Source organism: Haliotis rufescens, unplaced genomic scaffold (genome assembly GCF_023055435.1).
Source record: "Haliotis rufescens isolate VD_foot unplaced genomic scaffold, xgHalRufe1.0.p SCAF_93, whole genome shotgun sequence".
NCBI classification, from domain to species: domain Eukaryota; kingdom Metazoa; phylum Mollusca; class Gastropoda; order Lepetellida; family Haliotidae; genus Haliotis; species Haliotis rufescens.
The window spans coordinates 724772-743910 of NW_025964387.1; the positions used below are offsets into that span (position 1 = coordinate 724772).

Sequence of the window (19139 nt, forward strand, 5' to 3'; positions counted from 1 at the left end):
TGGGTTAATATTTAAAGTCACATCGCCAATATTTCAACCATATCGTGACGATTCAAGCAAATGAAGAAGCACAAAATTAACATCTGACGACGTATGACACTACACTGTTTCAATAAATTGATTGCTGGAGTGGCATTGTCTCAAGTACACGAATGGACCAGGAAGTGAGTTTAGGTCACGCATCTGTGAAGAGAAGACAAAAACAAGTCCACAGCGAATTACCTTATACCAGGAACTATGCTGTGTTCACACTGATTGGTCGGTGCAGCATAACACTTCGATTTATGCACAAAAAAACGCATTTACCTGTGCGTAGTCTGATTGGTTTATTTATGTAAATATAGCTTATGACATATTGTACAAACAATAATAAATGATCACAGTAGGTGCCCGAGAAGACAGTTTGCAGAACTACGAAAGGAGAATGTAAGTATCTGGACACCTATCTTAAGTAGTGTTTTAGGTAACTAGATGTTCCTCACACTGAATGTCATTGCAGTGTTCGAAATACCTGCCTGCCCGGTCGTCCGAGACGGGTTGATTTCAACTCGGGCTCCCAGATTTTCAAATCCCCCTGCCCGACGGTCGGGTTATATTTCATATGTAAAAATATTCTAAATATTTCCCGATGATAGGCATTATTTACATGATATATTCTAGGATATTAAATACAAATCTGACCTAAAAGGTGTTTGCTATTTCTTTTCTTGCATTACTTCATGTTCAATGAATTCGATTTAAAGTTTTAATTAAATTATCCTGAGAAACAAATGATTATAGTGGGCAGGCAGGTTTTGGTCAGAGCTGGCAAATACTTCAGCTAGCCAGTCCTGTGGTCTGGCTGAAAATTTTGGGAGTTTCATACCCTGTGAATGTATACTAGTAATTATCGCTTTTCATGATCTGATGTAATACATAGCTAGACATGTTCGTATTGTATGTTGATTTACATACATAGCTTTATTCACTATTTATTGTTATGGGTACAAGAATATGTGTTGAAGTGGTGATAATGAAAGAGTTTATGAGTAAACTTCACAATAGGTAGAAACGCGAGCTTTTCCTATCTAACAACTGAAATCCACCAACAACCCATGCTTGTCGTAAAAAACGACTATGCTTGTCGTAAGAGGCGACTAACGGAATCGGGTGGTCAGGATTGCTGAATTGGTTGATCCATGTCATCGTATCCCAATTGCGTGGATCGATGCTCATGATGTCAATCAATGGATTATCTCGATTATGTACAGACCGCCGTCATATAGCTGGAATATTGCTGAGTTCGGCGTTAAACAACAAACAAACAAACAAACTAAAATGCACAGTGTTACGTAAGGAAACATACTGTTTTTAATTAATATGTTTGAAGTGTTATCACAGTCTTTCTATTCAATCAAACCATTGTATTTAATTTCAAAAAATGTAATCCAGTTTATGAACGTCATCTCATGAAAAGGGTGTTTGGTGGGTAGGGTATCAGACACCAACTACTTTAGATACAAATAAGAATCATTCATGCTTGTTAGCAGTATTTCCCTTCAATCGGTATTAAGCTGTTACATTGGTGTTCATAAAACATTCCTGACTGGTCCAATTACTATCATCCTAGCGCTCTCCGTCTTTGTGGTAGCTTCACACAGGCGAACTATTTCTGGATCCCTGTTGTGTGATATGATTGTTGGACAGGTAACAGTGGCATATCTATATGATGCACACAATAGCATTTTCTATATGTATTTGTCCCCAGTGTGAGACGAGTTACTCTGTGCCATTGAGCATGGTGATATTTATTGATAACTCGGCCTGTAATTAACATATTTCGTTAAAACAAACCTAGCATCAATGCATGAATTAATATGTATATTATTCTGCAGTCTCAGACTCTACTGAAATTAAATTGCATTTCTTACAAAAGCTGATTCGACTTTGACATAATTACGAATGCTGATATTTGCAATAAATAACTGTTTTCCAACCTTGGTCGGTGGGCAGTTTCATTTAATGGTACCAGCAAGGTAGGAAATGAGTTAAGGTTCTTTACAATGTTCGAGGAACAGATGGGAGAATATGTTTGGTTGAAAACTTGAGAAAGTTTATAACAGTTTTAGGGACGTCAGTATTCTTTACATTTGGATACTTCCCTGACCAAGAAGATGACGTCACCTCACATATCATTGTATCATGATACAAATTAAGGCGTTTTCCTTCTAAGGTTCCACGTGGTACGCGGGGATTTTGTGAGTGGTGAATCGAGAGTGCAAGCATTGATGACGAACTACCTTTTAAGTGCAAATAGATTTATAATAATTTGACATCTGAATGAACGAATAAAAAAAGTGTCGATGTGGAATTAGGAGACAAGTCTATTGCTTTTTCAGTTTCGATTTGACACCTGTAAATTTCATTCGAAAATCTCATTCATCCGCCGTAAGAGATTCCATTTGGAGTAAAAGACAAAACAGTCGAGAAAATTATATGAATAGATCACTGAAAATCAGCAACATTCTTCTGCTGTAACGGTAGCGACACACCACTCAAACAATTTACATAGAAAATGTAGGTGTTTTAAAAATTGTTTGTTGCCTAACGCTGCACAGCAGTACTTCTGTCATACAGCGGGCTGTAAACATTCGAGTTATGCTGATAGATAAACACTTCCTTATGACATAGCCGGAACAGTGCGATGTACTCGGAGTTTAGCAGACATTTAATAAGATATGCAGTAGGTTTTGTCGCTTTTGTCGCCTCCGCAATTTCGCAGCTATTCGCGGCGGTTGCTATGTAAACACGAGTTGGAGTAGCCTATCAAAATTATTCTGAATATTGATAGAAATATAGCAAATATAGAGCGTTTTACCCAGATAGAGAAAGTGTAACAAATGCCTGTTACTACAATTATATTAAAACATTAAGAAGGCATCTTACCAGATCGACTACCAATCAGCAGCATATCCTTCAGGCGCCCATACATACACATTCAGGCTCGTCATATACACTTTGAGAATGAAAGGTGTATGGTTGTACTGTTGACAACTGATCCCACTCACTACATGACTCAGTGCACGAATCCCCATGAGGTGTAGCGTTTAGCCCTCTTGACCTAGTTCGTGATGCACGCGATATCCGCTCGCAGACACCCGTTTGTAATCACGTGATCAAAACAAAATGGCTATTTCCAGAAAAAGCGCTGCTTTTCACTGTAAGTAATATTCCTTGTCGCCTGAATCGCTTTGCACTTATCAAGTATAAGCACATATGCAGCTATCTTCGTTAACTAATATTAGCGATATTTTGTGATTCTATTTCAAGGCAAGTGATAATGCCTGATTTCTCTGTGTAACGCTGGATTCTGTCGGATGTAGTTCATTTGTCATGATGGCGTTTTTGTGGACAGTTTGCTTAGCAGAAATCAAGTGTACACTTGAATTTGTATATCGACCGCTGCGAATTACATTAGTGTCTTCAGACATAAGCTAATCGCAGTTTAGTTCTGTCATAATGTGAGTCGCTCGTAAAATCTCTTCCTTTGGCCCCACAACAACCCATGCTTGCCGTAAAAGGCGACTATGCTCGTCGTAAAATGGTGACTAGGGCTTCCACGAGTCCAAATTTTTGGACTCCAGTGCCAGAGGGGTGAAACTCGACTCGTACTCGAGTACCCGAAAATAGGACGTCCTTTAAGAATATTGGTTCATTAGATCAAAATTGCCATCTAAAAGTATTAAAACATGTTATAAGTATAATTGAACTGCCCTGAAATGTAAATAGAGAGCGTCCACGGAACTTGTTTATCTGTCAAAGTGTATGGCATGATGGAAGTGTTCAGTGTTAATGTTTGCTTGTAACTGCACTAATCTTAATCACGACCTTCAAAAACATTACGCAACGTCTACAAATACTACAATACATATTGAACACAAACAAAGTTGGTTTTTTTCTGATGATCAGCGTTTCATTCGACACCTGCCAACAAGCATGAACAATAATTCGCAGGAAGAAAATCGATAATGTGCATCACGTGACATACATCATACACAGCTGCTCGGCTGCAAGACAAAGGCCGCTAAAATGGAAATGAAGTACTATAAGTTCATTCATTCATGAGTTGGTCACGTTTTCAAACTGTACCAAACCCTCGACCTGTCGCTTGATTTGTAAGCACTGAAATAGCACATTTATATCAGCTAATCAGTTGTTAATCTGTGTAAGGGAATACACTTGGCATTTGAGCCGGAGCAAAGAAGCAATAATCGCCTTGATACATTCAATTTCTTAGAGTCGGGAAGGAAAAACAATAATTACGTCTATTTTATGTGACATTCCCAATTGTTCTAATGTAATCTACTTTCTACAAAGAATACATTATTCAAACAATATTTTTTGAAGCGTTAATCAACATATATTGATGAACAATTGAACATTGAAACAGAGTGATCTCCCCTTATCGAGTACTCGAGTCCTTGATAACGGATTCGAGTCCCAGTAAAACCGACCCGGCCCCGAGTACCCGAGTACTCGATGAAGCCCTAATGGGATCGGGTGGTTAGGCTCGCTGACTTGGTTTGATGCATGTCATCTATCCAAATTGCATGGATAGATGCTCATGATATCAATCACTGGATTGTCTGGTCAAGACTTGATTATTTACAGACCACCGTCATATAGCTTGAAAATTGCTGAGTGCGGTGTAAGCAACAAACCAACCAACCAACCTTCGGCCACACGTGCCAAGCTTGTAGACAAGGACCTCATCGAATGTTCCTCCCGTGATACATCTGTAAAGTTTGACATACTCCATTGAAGTCCATGTGTGAAAACAATATTTTCAACATCATTATTTAATTTAGTAGTAGGCCCTGTTGTATGTGCTATGCAGAGTTGCAACATGATCCAGGGTTTGAATATAGTTTGCCCTGATTATGTTTCTAGGTTTGTCAGCACCATACATGTGCTTGTGGATTTCACCAAACTACTAAACATCTAAGATCTGCATCACTTTTGGGTTTCATCCCTTGACATGATGTGATATAACTGGACTAATGTTCAAAGCAGTTTTACCTACTCACTTTTGGCATAGTGCAGCCTACATTGGTACCATCACAGACTTATTATGTAGGTCAGTGGTCAGATGAAATGAAGGAACAATCTGCAGGTAATTCCTGTCATTGCAAATAAAAATTTAAATTTCAAAATTCTTCCAGTTAATGAGTCCACCTGGTTTGTATGTAGGGGTGAGAGTGGGGGGTCGGTCAGAGGAAAGAGAAAAGCCAAATTAATTAACTTGTTGACTGAACATAGGTGCAATCAGCGTAATCATAATATAATTGAAGATGAATACCATTTCCATTTTAGATGGAAAATAAAAAGCTCTATACATCCCAATTTAAGCTACGGTTACATATGCATCCATCATGAGCAAAATTCAGTCAACAAGAAGCAACAAAAATGTTAAGCTAATAAAAACTATTGCTATATATTTGAAAAGAAATCTGCCTGTATAATAATAATAATGTATGATGAATATTGTATTGAGATAGTATAACATTTGTCCCACCTGTCCATGTGCAAAAGTTGTATCTCATGTATTGTACTCATGGCCAGTGGGCCTTTGATACCGAATAAACCTGGAAGTGTTGTCATTACAGTGGAAGTTCCTCATTATCTCAGCTAGAGGTCGGGTAGTACATTTTGGTATAGGGGTGTTGTCAGCATGCTTTTAACCAAATTAAAGCTAATTATATCACACTGGAAATGTGTCGTGGTATGAAAGGCTAGAAAAAACAATAGTCTCGGTTCTTAGGCACTGACCACATCATCATCATAAAGTTCGTTGCACGTTTTGTTATTGTTTCCATTTTCAATTTTTTTTGCGCATTGTGTTTAAGGCGACATTTTTTTTATTTCTTGCTTTACGGATGCACCGCTCTTTCAAAGTCCAAATGTTAAAAAAACTTTTAAAAAAATGGAAATTACCTTTTTTTCATTACCGCCGATCTTTTCGTCAAAAAGTTCAAACTAAACAAGATTTCATTTCCTCGCTGAGTGTAAAGCAAAGGGAAGTCACTCTGATATTTCTTGTTGGGATCCTTCTCCAATTGGTGATGGGTATTTTTATATAAAACAAACTTTATTAAGTTGTTAATTAATTATTTAAATAATGTAATACATAATTTTTATATTTATAAACAAAAGGATTAATTAGACCTTTCAAATAGTTTATAGCCAAACATGTAGTAGCAAAGATGTTTTACAAGCCGATAATTTCCTTGAAAAATGTTGGCTTCATCTATCGTCTCTGGGAAGTTGGTGTCACAGCAGTAATCTTCTGGTTTGGCAGGTGTTGAAAGAGGAAAACGTCACCCATGCTGTCAAAATAGCAGCGTCTTTCATGCATTTCCACCCATGACATGAATATTGTTATATTACCATTTGTGTGCAAGCTGAGTGCCGTGATATGATAAAATTTTCTTGAAAAATTGAGTTGTTTTAATTTTTCAGAATTGAGCTTACACATTTTTAAGTGTAATTATCGTAAATCTGATGATGCCAAAGAACATACTCATTATACAAGCAACACTATGATGAAATAACCTGTCAGGCTGGAAGACCATTTCAATTCCAGCGGTAGTTATCATAGATATTTATTTGTGTCAAGACATGATCAGTTTCCATATCCTTAATATTTCCCTTTCCTCTATGGTGCATATACTTCCAGACCAAATCTTGGGAATTTCCTCATATCCGCTAAAAGTCATTTCAATCTCCCAGAGAAGCAAAATTAATAACCTTTTGCCCTGTGGGTGATACCCTCACCCTGACAGTTACTTCTCTCTTATCCATCTGCATTTTAACCTAAAGCCTTATAGAAATTCATCAACCACATCCAAAATACCCTGGTAATAATAAACCGATTCACAAAATGGCGCTTTGTTGTTTATGGCAGCATAAAGATCATTATGAGATTAAAAAAAGACAACAGAAACAGCTTCTCACATTAGGTGTGGTGAGGTGAAATTGGGTTTATTGCACTTATATAGCAACGTGCATGCACGTGTGTGTGGCTGCTTGTACTAGTCCGGACTGATGCCGATTTATAGTGCTAGCACACTGAGAAACCGCAGTTTAAGATGAATACCCCAGTCAGACACAGTATACTGACTCCGAGCCGACCAGTACTTGTTTTAGCCCCTTAATGCCAAGCGCCAGACAGGGTAACAACAAGTAGCATCTTTTAATGTCTTTTGGTATGACGTGGCTGGGGATCGGACCCCTGACCTTCCTCTCTCCGGGCGGACGCTCTACCACAAGACCATGGAGGCGGTCTCTCACATTAGGGTGATTAATTTGTTAAATCTTTATTTGAAATTATAATGACTTTTTCAATATAATTACAACTTTTACAACGCTGTATGCCAACCCGTCCTATGGTCACATTGACGAAGTTTTGATAAGTCACTTGCTTGGTAATTTGCGATTTTCGTTTACACTATTTCTACTTGTAACACAAAGTAAATATTTCACCTGAGCATTGCTTTTTATATAGTGTGTATATTTTTTTACTGTCAAAATGTGTGACAAATTTATTAAACGTCTAAATATTCAGTTATTTTACAAAGTGACTGAAAAACATTTCCATCTGTATTATTATGATAACAAATTCCAAACATTTTGATGTTTAATGTCATCACCAAGAGACTGAAAATGTTACGTTCAAAAGTACATTTCTATGTTGTTTGGCTTCTAATCCTACATAATAATCTTTTGTGATGTTTGTAGGCCCTTTTGATCGTCTTAATCAATCTGGACAGATTATTTAGTCAAAATGACTGAAATATTTACACATTTTATAAATTGCCTGAGTGAATCACATTTTACAAATTGATGGTGATATATACACGCTTACAAAGGAAAAGACTTGTGAAAACGTCTGTCGCGCATTGAAGAATTTCCCAACCAAGACGTAATGAAGGAAAACAAAATGCAAATATCATAATTACAACCTACCAAATTTATGTGTATAAATTTTAGGCAGCTTCTTGTTCGAAGAATGTATCCGTTAATATTCACACAAAGGAACAATATCCCACTCGTCTGCAGCTGTACAAAGAAACATATTTGATGTCATGTGTCTCTGTAACAATCAAATATTTTAAAAGATATATATCGTTTCGGGATATTATAATCCGTGTTCGTTTCTCAACTGATCACTTGGATTGTTTCAGGTGTTTCACATAGGTGTCAAGTCTCAAGGGTGGGCTGAGAAAGCCCACGTGACAACTATTTTCATAACGTCCACGGTTCCTAAAAAATCCATTGAGTGATTGATAACAACGATCAACCAATCAACGTATTATCAACCGATAATTCTGATCATTCACCTCTTGGTGGGCTGCCACGTGCATATTACATAACACACATTTCACCTCACTTCAAACCTGGATTTAGATTGAATAATTACCCAAGACACAATAAATGCCAAATGGGAACCTTTGTCAGGTAATCTAAGTGGTGCTACCACTAATTGTACCTGTAATTCATTAACTGAGCATCAAGTGAATGACAACAAATACACAAGTGTAGGGTTATACGAGAAAACGTAAATGACAACAAGGGAGTAGTAATCGTATTCTCGACGAAATCCGAAAATGCTTTCACTGCATGGATACTTTTTTAGTATTAAACTATAACCATCTGGGGTATTTCCAAATGACGCTTCCGAAGAGCACCGCTGTTCTTTCTGTCTGTTTGTTTAGGCTGAAGAAATTAATTAACATGCGCCCTTTGTCGAAATCTTTATAGATCACAGTTAACCAATTAGTGTTTATGCAAAAATGCGTAAAACAAATATTGCCTCCAGCCTCCAAGTTTATTTAGCTGTCCTTGCAGACGGTAGCCCAGTCTCTGGTCACGCTCAGTTGCGTTGCGTATCATCCGGGTACTCACGGGGAAAAAAGCAATAACAAAGGCAACAACCAGTCCGGGGAAATTGCGTTAGATCAGTGCCCCTTTAAGGTATAAGGACAAGAAGACATTTTGCCCTTTTATAAGGGTTTTGCTATATATAACATATATGTTATCATTATAAGGTGAGTGAGTGAGTGAATATTGCTTAACGCCGCATCAGCAATTTTGCAGCTATTCGCGGCGTATCATTATAAGGACTAGTGGACTTAACATAAGTTTCTACCACTGAGCTGGCTCCGGGAAATCACTTTTACGGTGTGTTCAATCAGCATGCAGAATGTGTGTGACCCAGATTGTTGGGAGGTGACCTTCGCGATGGGAAGTATGTTCGGATCAATTGTTTTTTTCAGAAGCTCAAACCTTATTGTTTAACTCTCTGGATGCCGAGTGATTTACTTCATAAAAAGAGGTAATAGAGAAATGGATGGTCCTATCTAACCTATAACTTATTCCCTAGAATCCAACATTCTCCTGAATGTGTGAGTGTAATTTGACTAATGTTGCACCATTAATAAAGGAGCCTTAGCCTTATCATCAAATGTAATGAAATACCAAAAAAATAGCACCATTCTATCTGATGTCATTGCTGGTTTTATGTCTTTGATAACGTCGAAGAAAGATGACACTGGTATTTTGATTAATATATATCTCCCCTAATTTTTGTTCAAGGTATGGAAAATCTCTGTGGAAAACGGAATTTGATGCTCTTTCGACACAACATAAAATGACTGCTTTCACCATGTTAATAATATCTTGAATATATAAACAATTAGATAGCTTATCGTGTATCTTAATTTGACAAGACACGCACCTGTTTGGCACCAAATTACGTAATGAAATACCCAAAAGAGTATTTCAAAACACCCAAAATTATATTATTGGACATATATTTGTTCATTATTTTGTTGGGGGCACGGGTGGCCCAGTCGTCTAAGGCTCAGCGATTCGCTGTGCAGAGTTGCGTCCCTTGGGCACGCCAGAAACCTATGATTGTGGGTTTGAACCCCGGTTCGCCCCGATTATGTTTCTAGGTTTGTCAGCACCATGCCCGTGCTCGTGGGTTTCACCGAAGTGGTAAACGTCTGAGACCTGCATCACTTCGGGCTTTCCTCCCACGTACCTGGAGAATCGTTAGATATCACTGTTCTCTGTATCAAAAAATTCGAAGACCAAGACAATTCTTTCAGAAATGTGAGCATATATTTTAACGGAAAATATTATCCATTTTGTTTAAGTAATATAGTCATGGACATTGGTTAGATATGAACTATATATTGACTATTACACATCCAAAGAAATGTGTACATGCTGCAGTTACTGTAATACATTTACACTTAATCTTGTAATACTTGTCCAAAGGAAAGAAATATCGTTTCTGACACTATAAACCTATCAATTCTAATGTAAACAATGTTCAAACAAACAGGAGATTATCAAACGTTCGTTCATGCATGTTGTGACCTATATTTACGTATGATATCATTTTGAACATTGACAAATATCCAAAGTGAAATTAATTGTGTGAAAAAATGTATAAAAGATGCAAAATCTACATCATAGCTGAAACTGTAAACAACATGATACAATGATCATGTGCACTCTCAATCATGGACCTTCACCTCAAAGAAATTACCAAATATGTACAACAATGTTGACTTATGACATCACTACCTGTGACAGACTTTTACAAAATGGCTTGTTCACTGTCAACAGTACGCAGGATTTACGAGGGGACTTGCATTAAATCAGGGATTGTATATAATTTGACATGTAAGGAATCAGAAACATTCTGACAATCTATGTACTGTTATTTGTTGTTGTACTTTTCATTGAAACCAATGGAAATAGTCAGAAATTCCGATAAATACCATTGTTGTGCCTGATTTTGCTTCTGTCAGGGCGTCACACAGGACAGTAACTGTTGAAAATATCAAATCATTGCAATGTATCTATTTTAAATTCCTATGATTCTCTTCCTATGCATATTCTGAAAATGTTGAGCCAATATCTTGAACGAATAGACGAATGGATATATCTAAATAGGAGAAAATGCTACACTGTGTAAAATCTGAATTTCGCTTTTACATTTTAAACAAATGCAGTTTTTTTAGCACAGCGTTTGTTTTAACATCGAAGTTATTTTGCTTGATTTCATCTTGGCACTTTGTATTGGTGACAAAGACCATTAGTCATTTGATTCTAAAATGTATGAGGAATTTGATGTATACTTTCATACTTTAAAGTTAACACTGTTTCTTTTATGCTGATTGGCTGAAGGGGTAGTCACGTGATCTAAAATTTGGAGTTCACACACCTGTGAACGACAGAAAAGTTCACATAATGTGAATTTTTTTGGTGTGAAATTGATCGTGTGAACTTTTGCTGGAACTACTTTCCAGGGTTTCCCCGAATCCTTGATTGGTGTTTACAATCAATTCGTTTTTCTATTTTGTTTTTAATCACTGCATTTATCGGCATTAAATTAATTTAGTATTTTTGCCTGGTCTTGTAACATTTCATCTGACTTATAAATAAATGAATGCTTTGGTTATGGTGTTCGATGGCATCTAGTTGCTACATGAAACAAAATGGATTGTCCTTACGATGATTTTGATATGGAATGGCTATCTATCAATACTTATAATGCAAGTGAAGAAAATGAATTCTGTCAAATTACTGAGGTTAACGAAATTGATTTATTAAGCGACATCTACTGTCATGCCTTGTTTTCGGAAATAACAGGACACTAGCATCAAGACAATTGCGAATGAAAACAATGTTGTAGACTAGATCTACCCGGCTCAGATGTTGCCGCTGACACAGATCAAAGCGACTGCCCTTGATCAATCCCAAACTATAAAAACTGATTCACCATCGTATCGGAAAAAGACCTAAGGTTTCCATAACTGTTCTATAAACTGAATCCACAATTGATGGTTGACCTCTCCTCGATGCATCCTGTCATGTTTATGATTTTGTTTACTTTCCTGTTACCTATTTTCAAGATTTGATTAATCCTAAAAATATCATTTGTCAATGTGTTCAGAGATTAAAATTTAGTTGATGTTGACATATTTTTAAGAACTTAAAATTTGAGCAAACATTGTTACGATATTATTTGGCGAGACCAATAAACTACAAAGTATGAAATTATAAGAATTGAACGCAAGCTCGGAGGTTCACACAGTTTAACCAGCGCTTTTTAAATCGTTCACACTTCAATGAACCCATCCTAACTGACGTTTAATTCTTATATGTACGGCAGCTAAGTTGAAATATACCTGATGTTACCGGCGTCTCATAACCGGTGTAGTGAAACATGATCTTGTAAACAATATCCAATATGTCGGAATGTTCACTTCGGCGTTCGTGTTTGTGTATTTTCCAAAACATTCGAACTGATTCTAGCTATCGTGGATGTTATGGAATGATCATTGGTGATTTCGGAAAAGACAGATACCCGTGATCACTAATATGCTATTTTTTAAATGCATTTCTCGGAGTAAATATCTGAAATTTATATTTCCAAACACGCTGTAAATAACGCTGTGAGTGGTGATTTAGTAATGTGTTAAAAATGGCGACATTTACGATGTACCTACTTTCAGAGGTCATTTTCAGTACTATTGCTTGGCCTAAAATGCCAGTGGATGATATTACAGAACATGGAATTTCCCACCTTATTCAAAACTATGAAGTGTATCTGTGTGCGTGATGTATTTTGAATATTATTTGACTTGGAAGTGAGGGTTGTAGAGGAGGGACATATATATATGTCCTTCTGGCATCCAAAGGGTTAAGCACAATTTCCTCTTAAGTGTGAGATAGGATAAGAATACAGATATACAATTTATTGTAAAATTTTCAATATTTTCTGCATAGATAAAGAGGAAAAGCTAATGATACATTTTCATTTCATATATTTCAGGTCTGGAAGTTTGCTGAAGTTGATCATCTTTATCAGCCTTCTGTTTGACCTGGCAGTATCCCAAGATCCCCCAGGTAGGTTCATTATCTTACTTCACTATCATCTTCACAAACATTTCTGCATCAAGTTTTATCAGTTTTTGACTGTAATATACACAAAACTGTGGTTACTCCTCTCAAACTAAACAGTTAGACACTTCTGCAGAGACATGGCTAATTTTGAACTAGCGTTGTAATCATGAGTTATAATTTTCTATAATGTATATATCACATTCATTTCATGTATGTTTTTTCAGTGAACTTAATGAGACAAGCTCCCGTTTGTCAAACAAGTTTCATTCAAGGCTTATTTACTGTGGTTACTGTTTCCTCATCTTTGACTGAGCTTAACAGGGTTTGCCCTGACACAGAAAACTTGCGCATTTGACGCAACCTAAGTGGAAAATATGCAATATAATTTCTCCATTGTGTTAGTCATGACACACACATAATTCAGACAGTCAAAATCAATTAATTGCACAATGCTTTCGGAATATTAAGATTTGAAATGCACATATCCCTTGACAATAAGACCCGTGAAGATTCCGGGGTAGAATAGGTCTTCAGCAACCCATGCTTGCCGTCAAAGGTGACTATGCTTGTCGTAAAAGGCTACTAACGGGGTTGGGTGGTCAGGCTCATTGACTTGGTTGATGCATGTCATCGATCCCAATTGTGTGGATTGATGCTCATGATATTAATCACTGGATTGTCTGGTCCAGACTTGATTATTTACCGACCGCCGTCATATAGCTGGAATACTGCTGAGTGCGGCGTAAAACAACAAACCAACCAACCTTGACAATAAAATATGACCAGTATTAGCTGTGTCTAAAGTGGAAAAACCTAATGTCTAAAAATAGAGCAGTCTCACAGCAGGATAAGAGAAACAATATATATTTTTAGATTATTTTCATGTTTTAGATATTTGTCTATTTATTACTAAATCTGACATCAGTTAATGTATGTTGGTCAGTTAAGAGGCCTAGTTTTAAAGGGCTGGGGCAAACCCTGGCTAAAGAAGATTATATAAGATTAGTCCAAGACAAAAGTTCTGATTGAAAGACATGATTTGTTTAATAGTGATGCTCTGAGCCTTTTGATGCCATGATACTTGAATTAATACCAAGAAAAGTGAGTCATATACTCTGTTCTAATCATTCGTGAGTCCTGCGATAGATCAAAGGCAAATGCGGCAATTCACAAACTCAAGTGAATAATGTCATTAATTCATGGAGTTTGGCGAGGCAAGCATACCTTGTCAATTAGGGCTGGGACGAGTCCAAATTTACTACCTGGGTGCCCACACCCCTGTTACATGCCCTATCTGAGTACCCGCTGTATGTCCCAAGAGATAGGTCCAAATGTCTGATCGGGAACAGTTTGATCGTAGCCCTGGCAAAATACTCTCTTAAAATGATCTGGTCATGCATACACTGAAGTTGACAGAAGTTGTATCTATATTTAAACATATACTGAACTGCAAAAGAAACGTAACCATGGATAGATATATGAGAAACCTTATTTGTCCAAATAGTGTAAACATACTTTATGACATATTAAAAAGATGAAACTTGGCAAAACTGATCATCAAGGTTGAAATTAAAGTGTCAAATGTTCTTTAAGTGAAACACAACACTAGTCTCTGAGAAAATGGCATCACAAGTCAGTATCTCGTGTGTCCGCCATGTGCATTGATAACTGCCGTGCAAAGTCTATACATGGAAGAGATGAGGTGGTTGATGAAGGCCATAGGCACTTTGAGCCCACACTCTGAGGAACGCCTGACACAGTTCAGCTGCAGTTTTTGGCCTTGGTTGGACGTCATTCAGTCGTCTTTGAATCTCGTCCCACGTGCACAGGTGCTCAATGGGATTTAATTCGGACTGAGGGCAGGCCACTGCATGGTTCTGATGGCATTCTGCTGGAGGAAGTCTCTTGTTGCTCTCACAGTGTGGGCATGGGCGTTATCGTGCTGAAACTCATGGTTGCAGCGATGTGCCAAATGAGATATGGCGTGTGGTCTCAAGACTTGATCAATGTACCGAGCTGCTGTGACACCATTGTTTCTACCTGGACCAATGTTCTGGAAGACCACAGGGCCGACCCTCTGTGCAAGACCAATTCCACCCCACACCATGATGCGTGGACCACCCCACGAGTCTCTCTCAACTGAAGAGGACTCTTCTCCACTGCTGGTGGTGCCAATGCTGGTGGTGTGTTGCTCACTGAAGACAGTCCCGGCGATGACGTGATGTCAGAATGGGTCCTTGGTGTGGCCTGTGACAGTGGAGGTGTCTGCTAGTCAATCGTCGACGCATGGTGTCTGCACTATGGCCCCCATGGTCTGTCGAGCAGTTTCCGCAGCAGTAACAAAGCGATCTTGAAGATCCTGTCACACAATCTGACGATCCTGACATCGGGTGGTGACCCATGGTCTGCCACTACGTGGTCGGTCATCTGTAGTGTTGGTGGTCTGGTTTCATTGCTGGAACCTGTATATGGTCCTTACGTGGACTTGAAATGCATTGGCTACTTGCCGGGTGGTTTGTCCAGCTTGCAATCATCCAAGGGCTTTGTGTTGCTTATTTCTTATAACGAATTCAATAACACATTTAATTCAATAACGAATGAATGTTATCCGATCTGGGTTGATTTTTATTGGGCAAGAAATGGGGGAGCGCATTTGCATTTCAATTTGCACGGAACTCACGTGCATCGGGTTAACATGGCAGTTGCCATGATGCGTTTGGGCGATTGTTTTTATTGTCATCTGCTTTGTTTTTTTATCATCAAATTTCATTTTTCCGGACAGGTAATGTTTCATTTTAGAAACTTTGACAAAAATTACCCAGATATTTAAACGACATCTTTTCATGCAATGTTACTTGCGGTGACGTTTCTTTTGCGGTTCCGTATACATAGTCAGAAGGAATGGGTGCATAGTCAGAAAGAAATGTGAACATTATTCACTTATAGTGTAACCGTAGAGTTTCAGATAATTTGTTGCCATTAAACAATATATCACATGATTAACCACTGGTCCGGGTTGTCCTGTTGGTACCTGGGTTCTACTTAGTGCCTATCCGACCCAAGTACCCGAGTTACCCAGCCCTATTGTCAATGCATCTCTGTTGTTTTGATCATCTGAACCCTGTCGGGATTCTGGGTTATTCGCAACGCCCAATTGTAGAGAATGGAGCAGAAAAGTTTGGTTTTTTTTACTGTGCCCCAATCATGCCAATGGACGCACAATAACATTCATTGTACAGCTACACCGAATCAAGAGCAGTTATGAGCATGATAAGTGTCTGTTGTTTCATCCATCAATCATGACCACTGTGCACATAATCATTGTATCATTCCAGTCTCTAAAGTAATTATCAGGGGTGATAGGGGAAAGGAGATCTCTTCTTTGCCCCTGTCACTTGATCAGAGAAACATGATATTTCACTCGAGACATGGAATATTCTATTTATTATGATATTTTTGTCGTCTGGAAAATTAAGTAATTTCATTACGCTTAATCCACTAATGTAGTATGATGTCTTCCAAAACAAACACCTTCCTTAACTTGTTACTGGTGGACTGCAGAAAATGAGCTTAACTCCTGTTAAATGAACCCCAATGCACCAGCCGCTGCCAAGCAACCCATGTTGCAGACCAATGCAGTGACAGCTGCCCTACAACACTACCGTTGCCAACGAACCCTTTTGCTTTGCAGATAACGCTGCCAGGCAAGTACCATTGCCAAATAATGAGCGAGGACAACTATTGTTGTAAAGGTGACCATCCACTGTAAAGCAGACACTAAGCCATCTGCTGTAAAGCAGAATGGATAAATTGGTTCCTGCTGTAAAGCGGGCAAGTCTATCCTATATAATTATTCCCTGCCCCAATGAAGTTGGCGGGGGATATAGAAATGGGTTCTGTCCGTGTGTGTGTGTGTGCGTGTGTGTGCGTGTGTGTGTGTGCGTGCGTGTATGTGTGTGCGTGTGTGTGCGTGTGTGTGTGCATGTGTGCGTCCCGAAATCGTTTCTGGAGCATAACTCAGAAACCGTTAAATATTTCTCTATGAAACTTTGCATGTCTATCAGACTCATGCTGAACTGGTGCCTTTTGCTATTTAGGAATTTTATAAATTTTTATTTCTTACATTTCCATGGCAACAAGTTGGACTTAGGTTCTATGAGGGTGCTGTTCGTTTCCGGAGCGTAACTCATAAGCCATTAAATACTTTCTTACAAAACTTTGCATGTCTACTAGGCACATACTGAACTGGTGCCTTTTGCTATTTAGGAATTTAATACATTTTTATTTCTTACGTTTCCATTGCAACAAGTTGGACTTAGGTTCTATAAGGGTGCTGTTCGTTTCCGGAGCTAAACTCAAAAACCCGTTAAATAATTTCTTACAAAACTTTGCATGTTTACCAGACACATACTGAACTGGTGCCTTTTGCTATTTAGGAATTTTATAAATTTTTATTTTTTACGTTTCCATTGCAACAATTTGGACTTAGGTTCTATAGGGTAGAGTTTGTTTCCGGAGCATAACTCAAAACCCATTCAATACTTTCCAACAAAAACTATGCATGTTTACCAGACACATACTGGACTGGTGCCTCTTGCTATTTAGGAATTTTATAAATTTTTATTTTTCACGTTTCCATGGAAATAAGTTGGACTTAGGTCCTACAGGGGTGGTGTTCGTTTCCAGAGTGTAACTCAAAAAACGTTAAATACTTTCTTACAAAACTTTGCATGTCTATCAGGCACATACTGAACTGGTGCCTCTTGATATATAGCACTTTTAGAATTTTTTATTGTTTATGTTTCCATGACAACAAGTTGTATTTAAGTTTTAATATAGGATTGGTTTACTTTAGTAGTATAACAAATAAACTGTTAAAAATATATTTCCTTGCCAAACATTGCATGTCTATATATAAAGCGCATACTGAACTAGTGCCATTTGATACTAAGGAGTTTTAGAAATGTTTATTTTAGAATTTCCATTGCAGCTATTTTAACATGGGCTAAAAGAAATGTTGGGTCTGTTATCTGTTTTGGGACCATAACGTGTTAAAATGGGCGGGGGATATAGATGACTTTGTCAACTATACGCTTGTTTATAATTTGGGATGTATCCCAAAATGCCAAATGTAACTTGTAATGCAGTCAACCAGCACCTTGCCACAAGAAGGTGTGTCCCCACAACCACGACCAATTGTGCTCATGTCCACCCGCGGTATATCTACAAAGATAATGTTTCCTACAAGCATACTGCAGACAGGGAGCTGCGAATGTTTTGTGCAAATATGTCAAGTCTGGCTGGTGACAAATGAACCCTGTCACGGCCTGAAATTGATACCAGGGGAGACTATTAAAGTATACGAAAGCTTCAGTCTGACCCTTTGATCGTACTGTTAGGTATGCTTTAATTGCAGCCACTGGAATCACATTGTGGCCAGGTATCGCAGAAATGAAAACAACTATACCTTGTGACCTCCTGTCTGTTTTTGAATGCCTTAGAGCGACTGTTACTGTCTTATTAGTGTCTTGGACTGCTATGTCTGTCTAATTAGGCACACCCGGGCTGAGAATGTTTGGTTTGCACGAGTTCACTCACCCGTAAGAAACCAAAGAAGGCCAAGCAATATACTGCTTTGAACAATCTTACTTCATAGGTAGGAGAGCAGGCAAATTGCAGGATGTTTACAATTACTTTGAGAAGGTCTATTGTTATTGTTTTTCTGTGATCCTGCCTTCCCGAACACTTTTGCATCCCGGTAATCATGTGATGCCCTGAATGCTTGCAATGCTTGGGTTCCTGCTTGGTAAATTGCCCACGTGTTTGCTGCCAAGATCGCTGAAGAAGCCGCTCTGTCTCTGTCCCAGAGATTGTCTGGAAGTGGCATGGGATGCAGGTTCGCTGCTGGAGGTGCATTGCGGATTTATCGTTCCCACTGAAATTTCGACAATGCAATAATATTGTCATGTGTCATTATATATCTCGCCTTAAACAAAATGTTGTTTTTGAGGCTCTGCAGCACTAGCTGCCTAATCAGTGACTAGATTCTTGGTGCCTTTGAAGACTGATTATTATCCCCCGCCACGAAGTGGAAGGGGGATGTAGGAATGGGTGCTGTCCGCCCGTCCTTCCGTATGTCACATTTCGTTTCCGGAGCAGAATCCAAAAACCGTGTG

General features: G+C 38.3%; 1 protein-coding gene across 2 annotated transcripts in view; it reads left to right on the plus strand.

Moving 5' to 3' along the window:
- The first annotated feature begins 290 nt into the window (after positions 1 to 290).
- Positions 291 to 19139, plus strand: part of LOC124131984 — a 121591-nt gene continuing 102742 nt past the window's right edge. For both annotated transcript variants that reach the window (XM_048391603.1, XM_048391604.1), the window contains exons 1-2: positions 291 to 426; positions 12893 to 12966. In XM_048391603.1, the coding sequence (XP_048247560.1) occupies positions 374 to 426; positions 12893 to 12966 (127 nt within the window). In that variant the 5' untranslated portion in view covers positions 291 to 373. The remainder of the gene's footprint in view (positions 427 to 12892; positions 12967 to 19139) is intronic.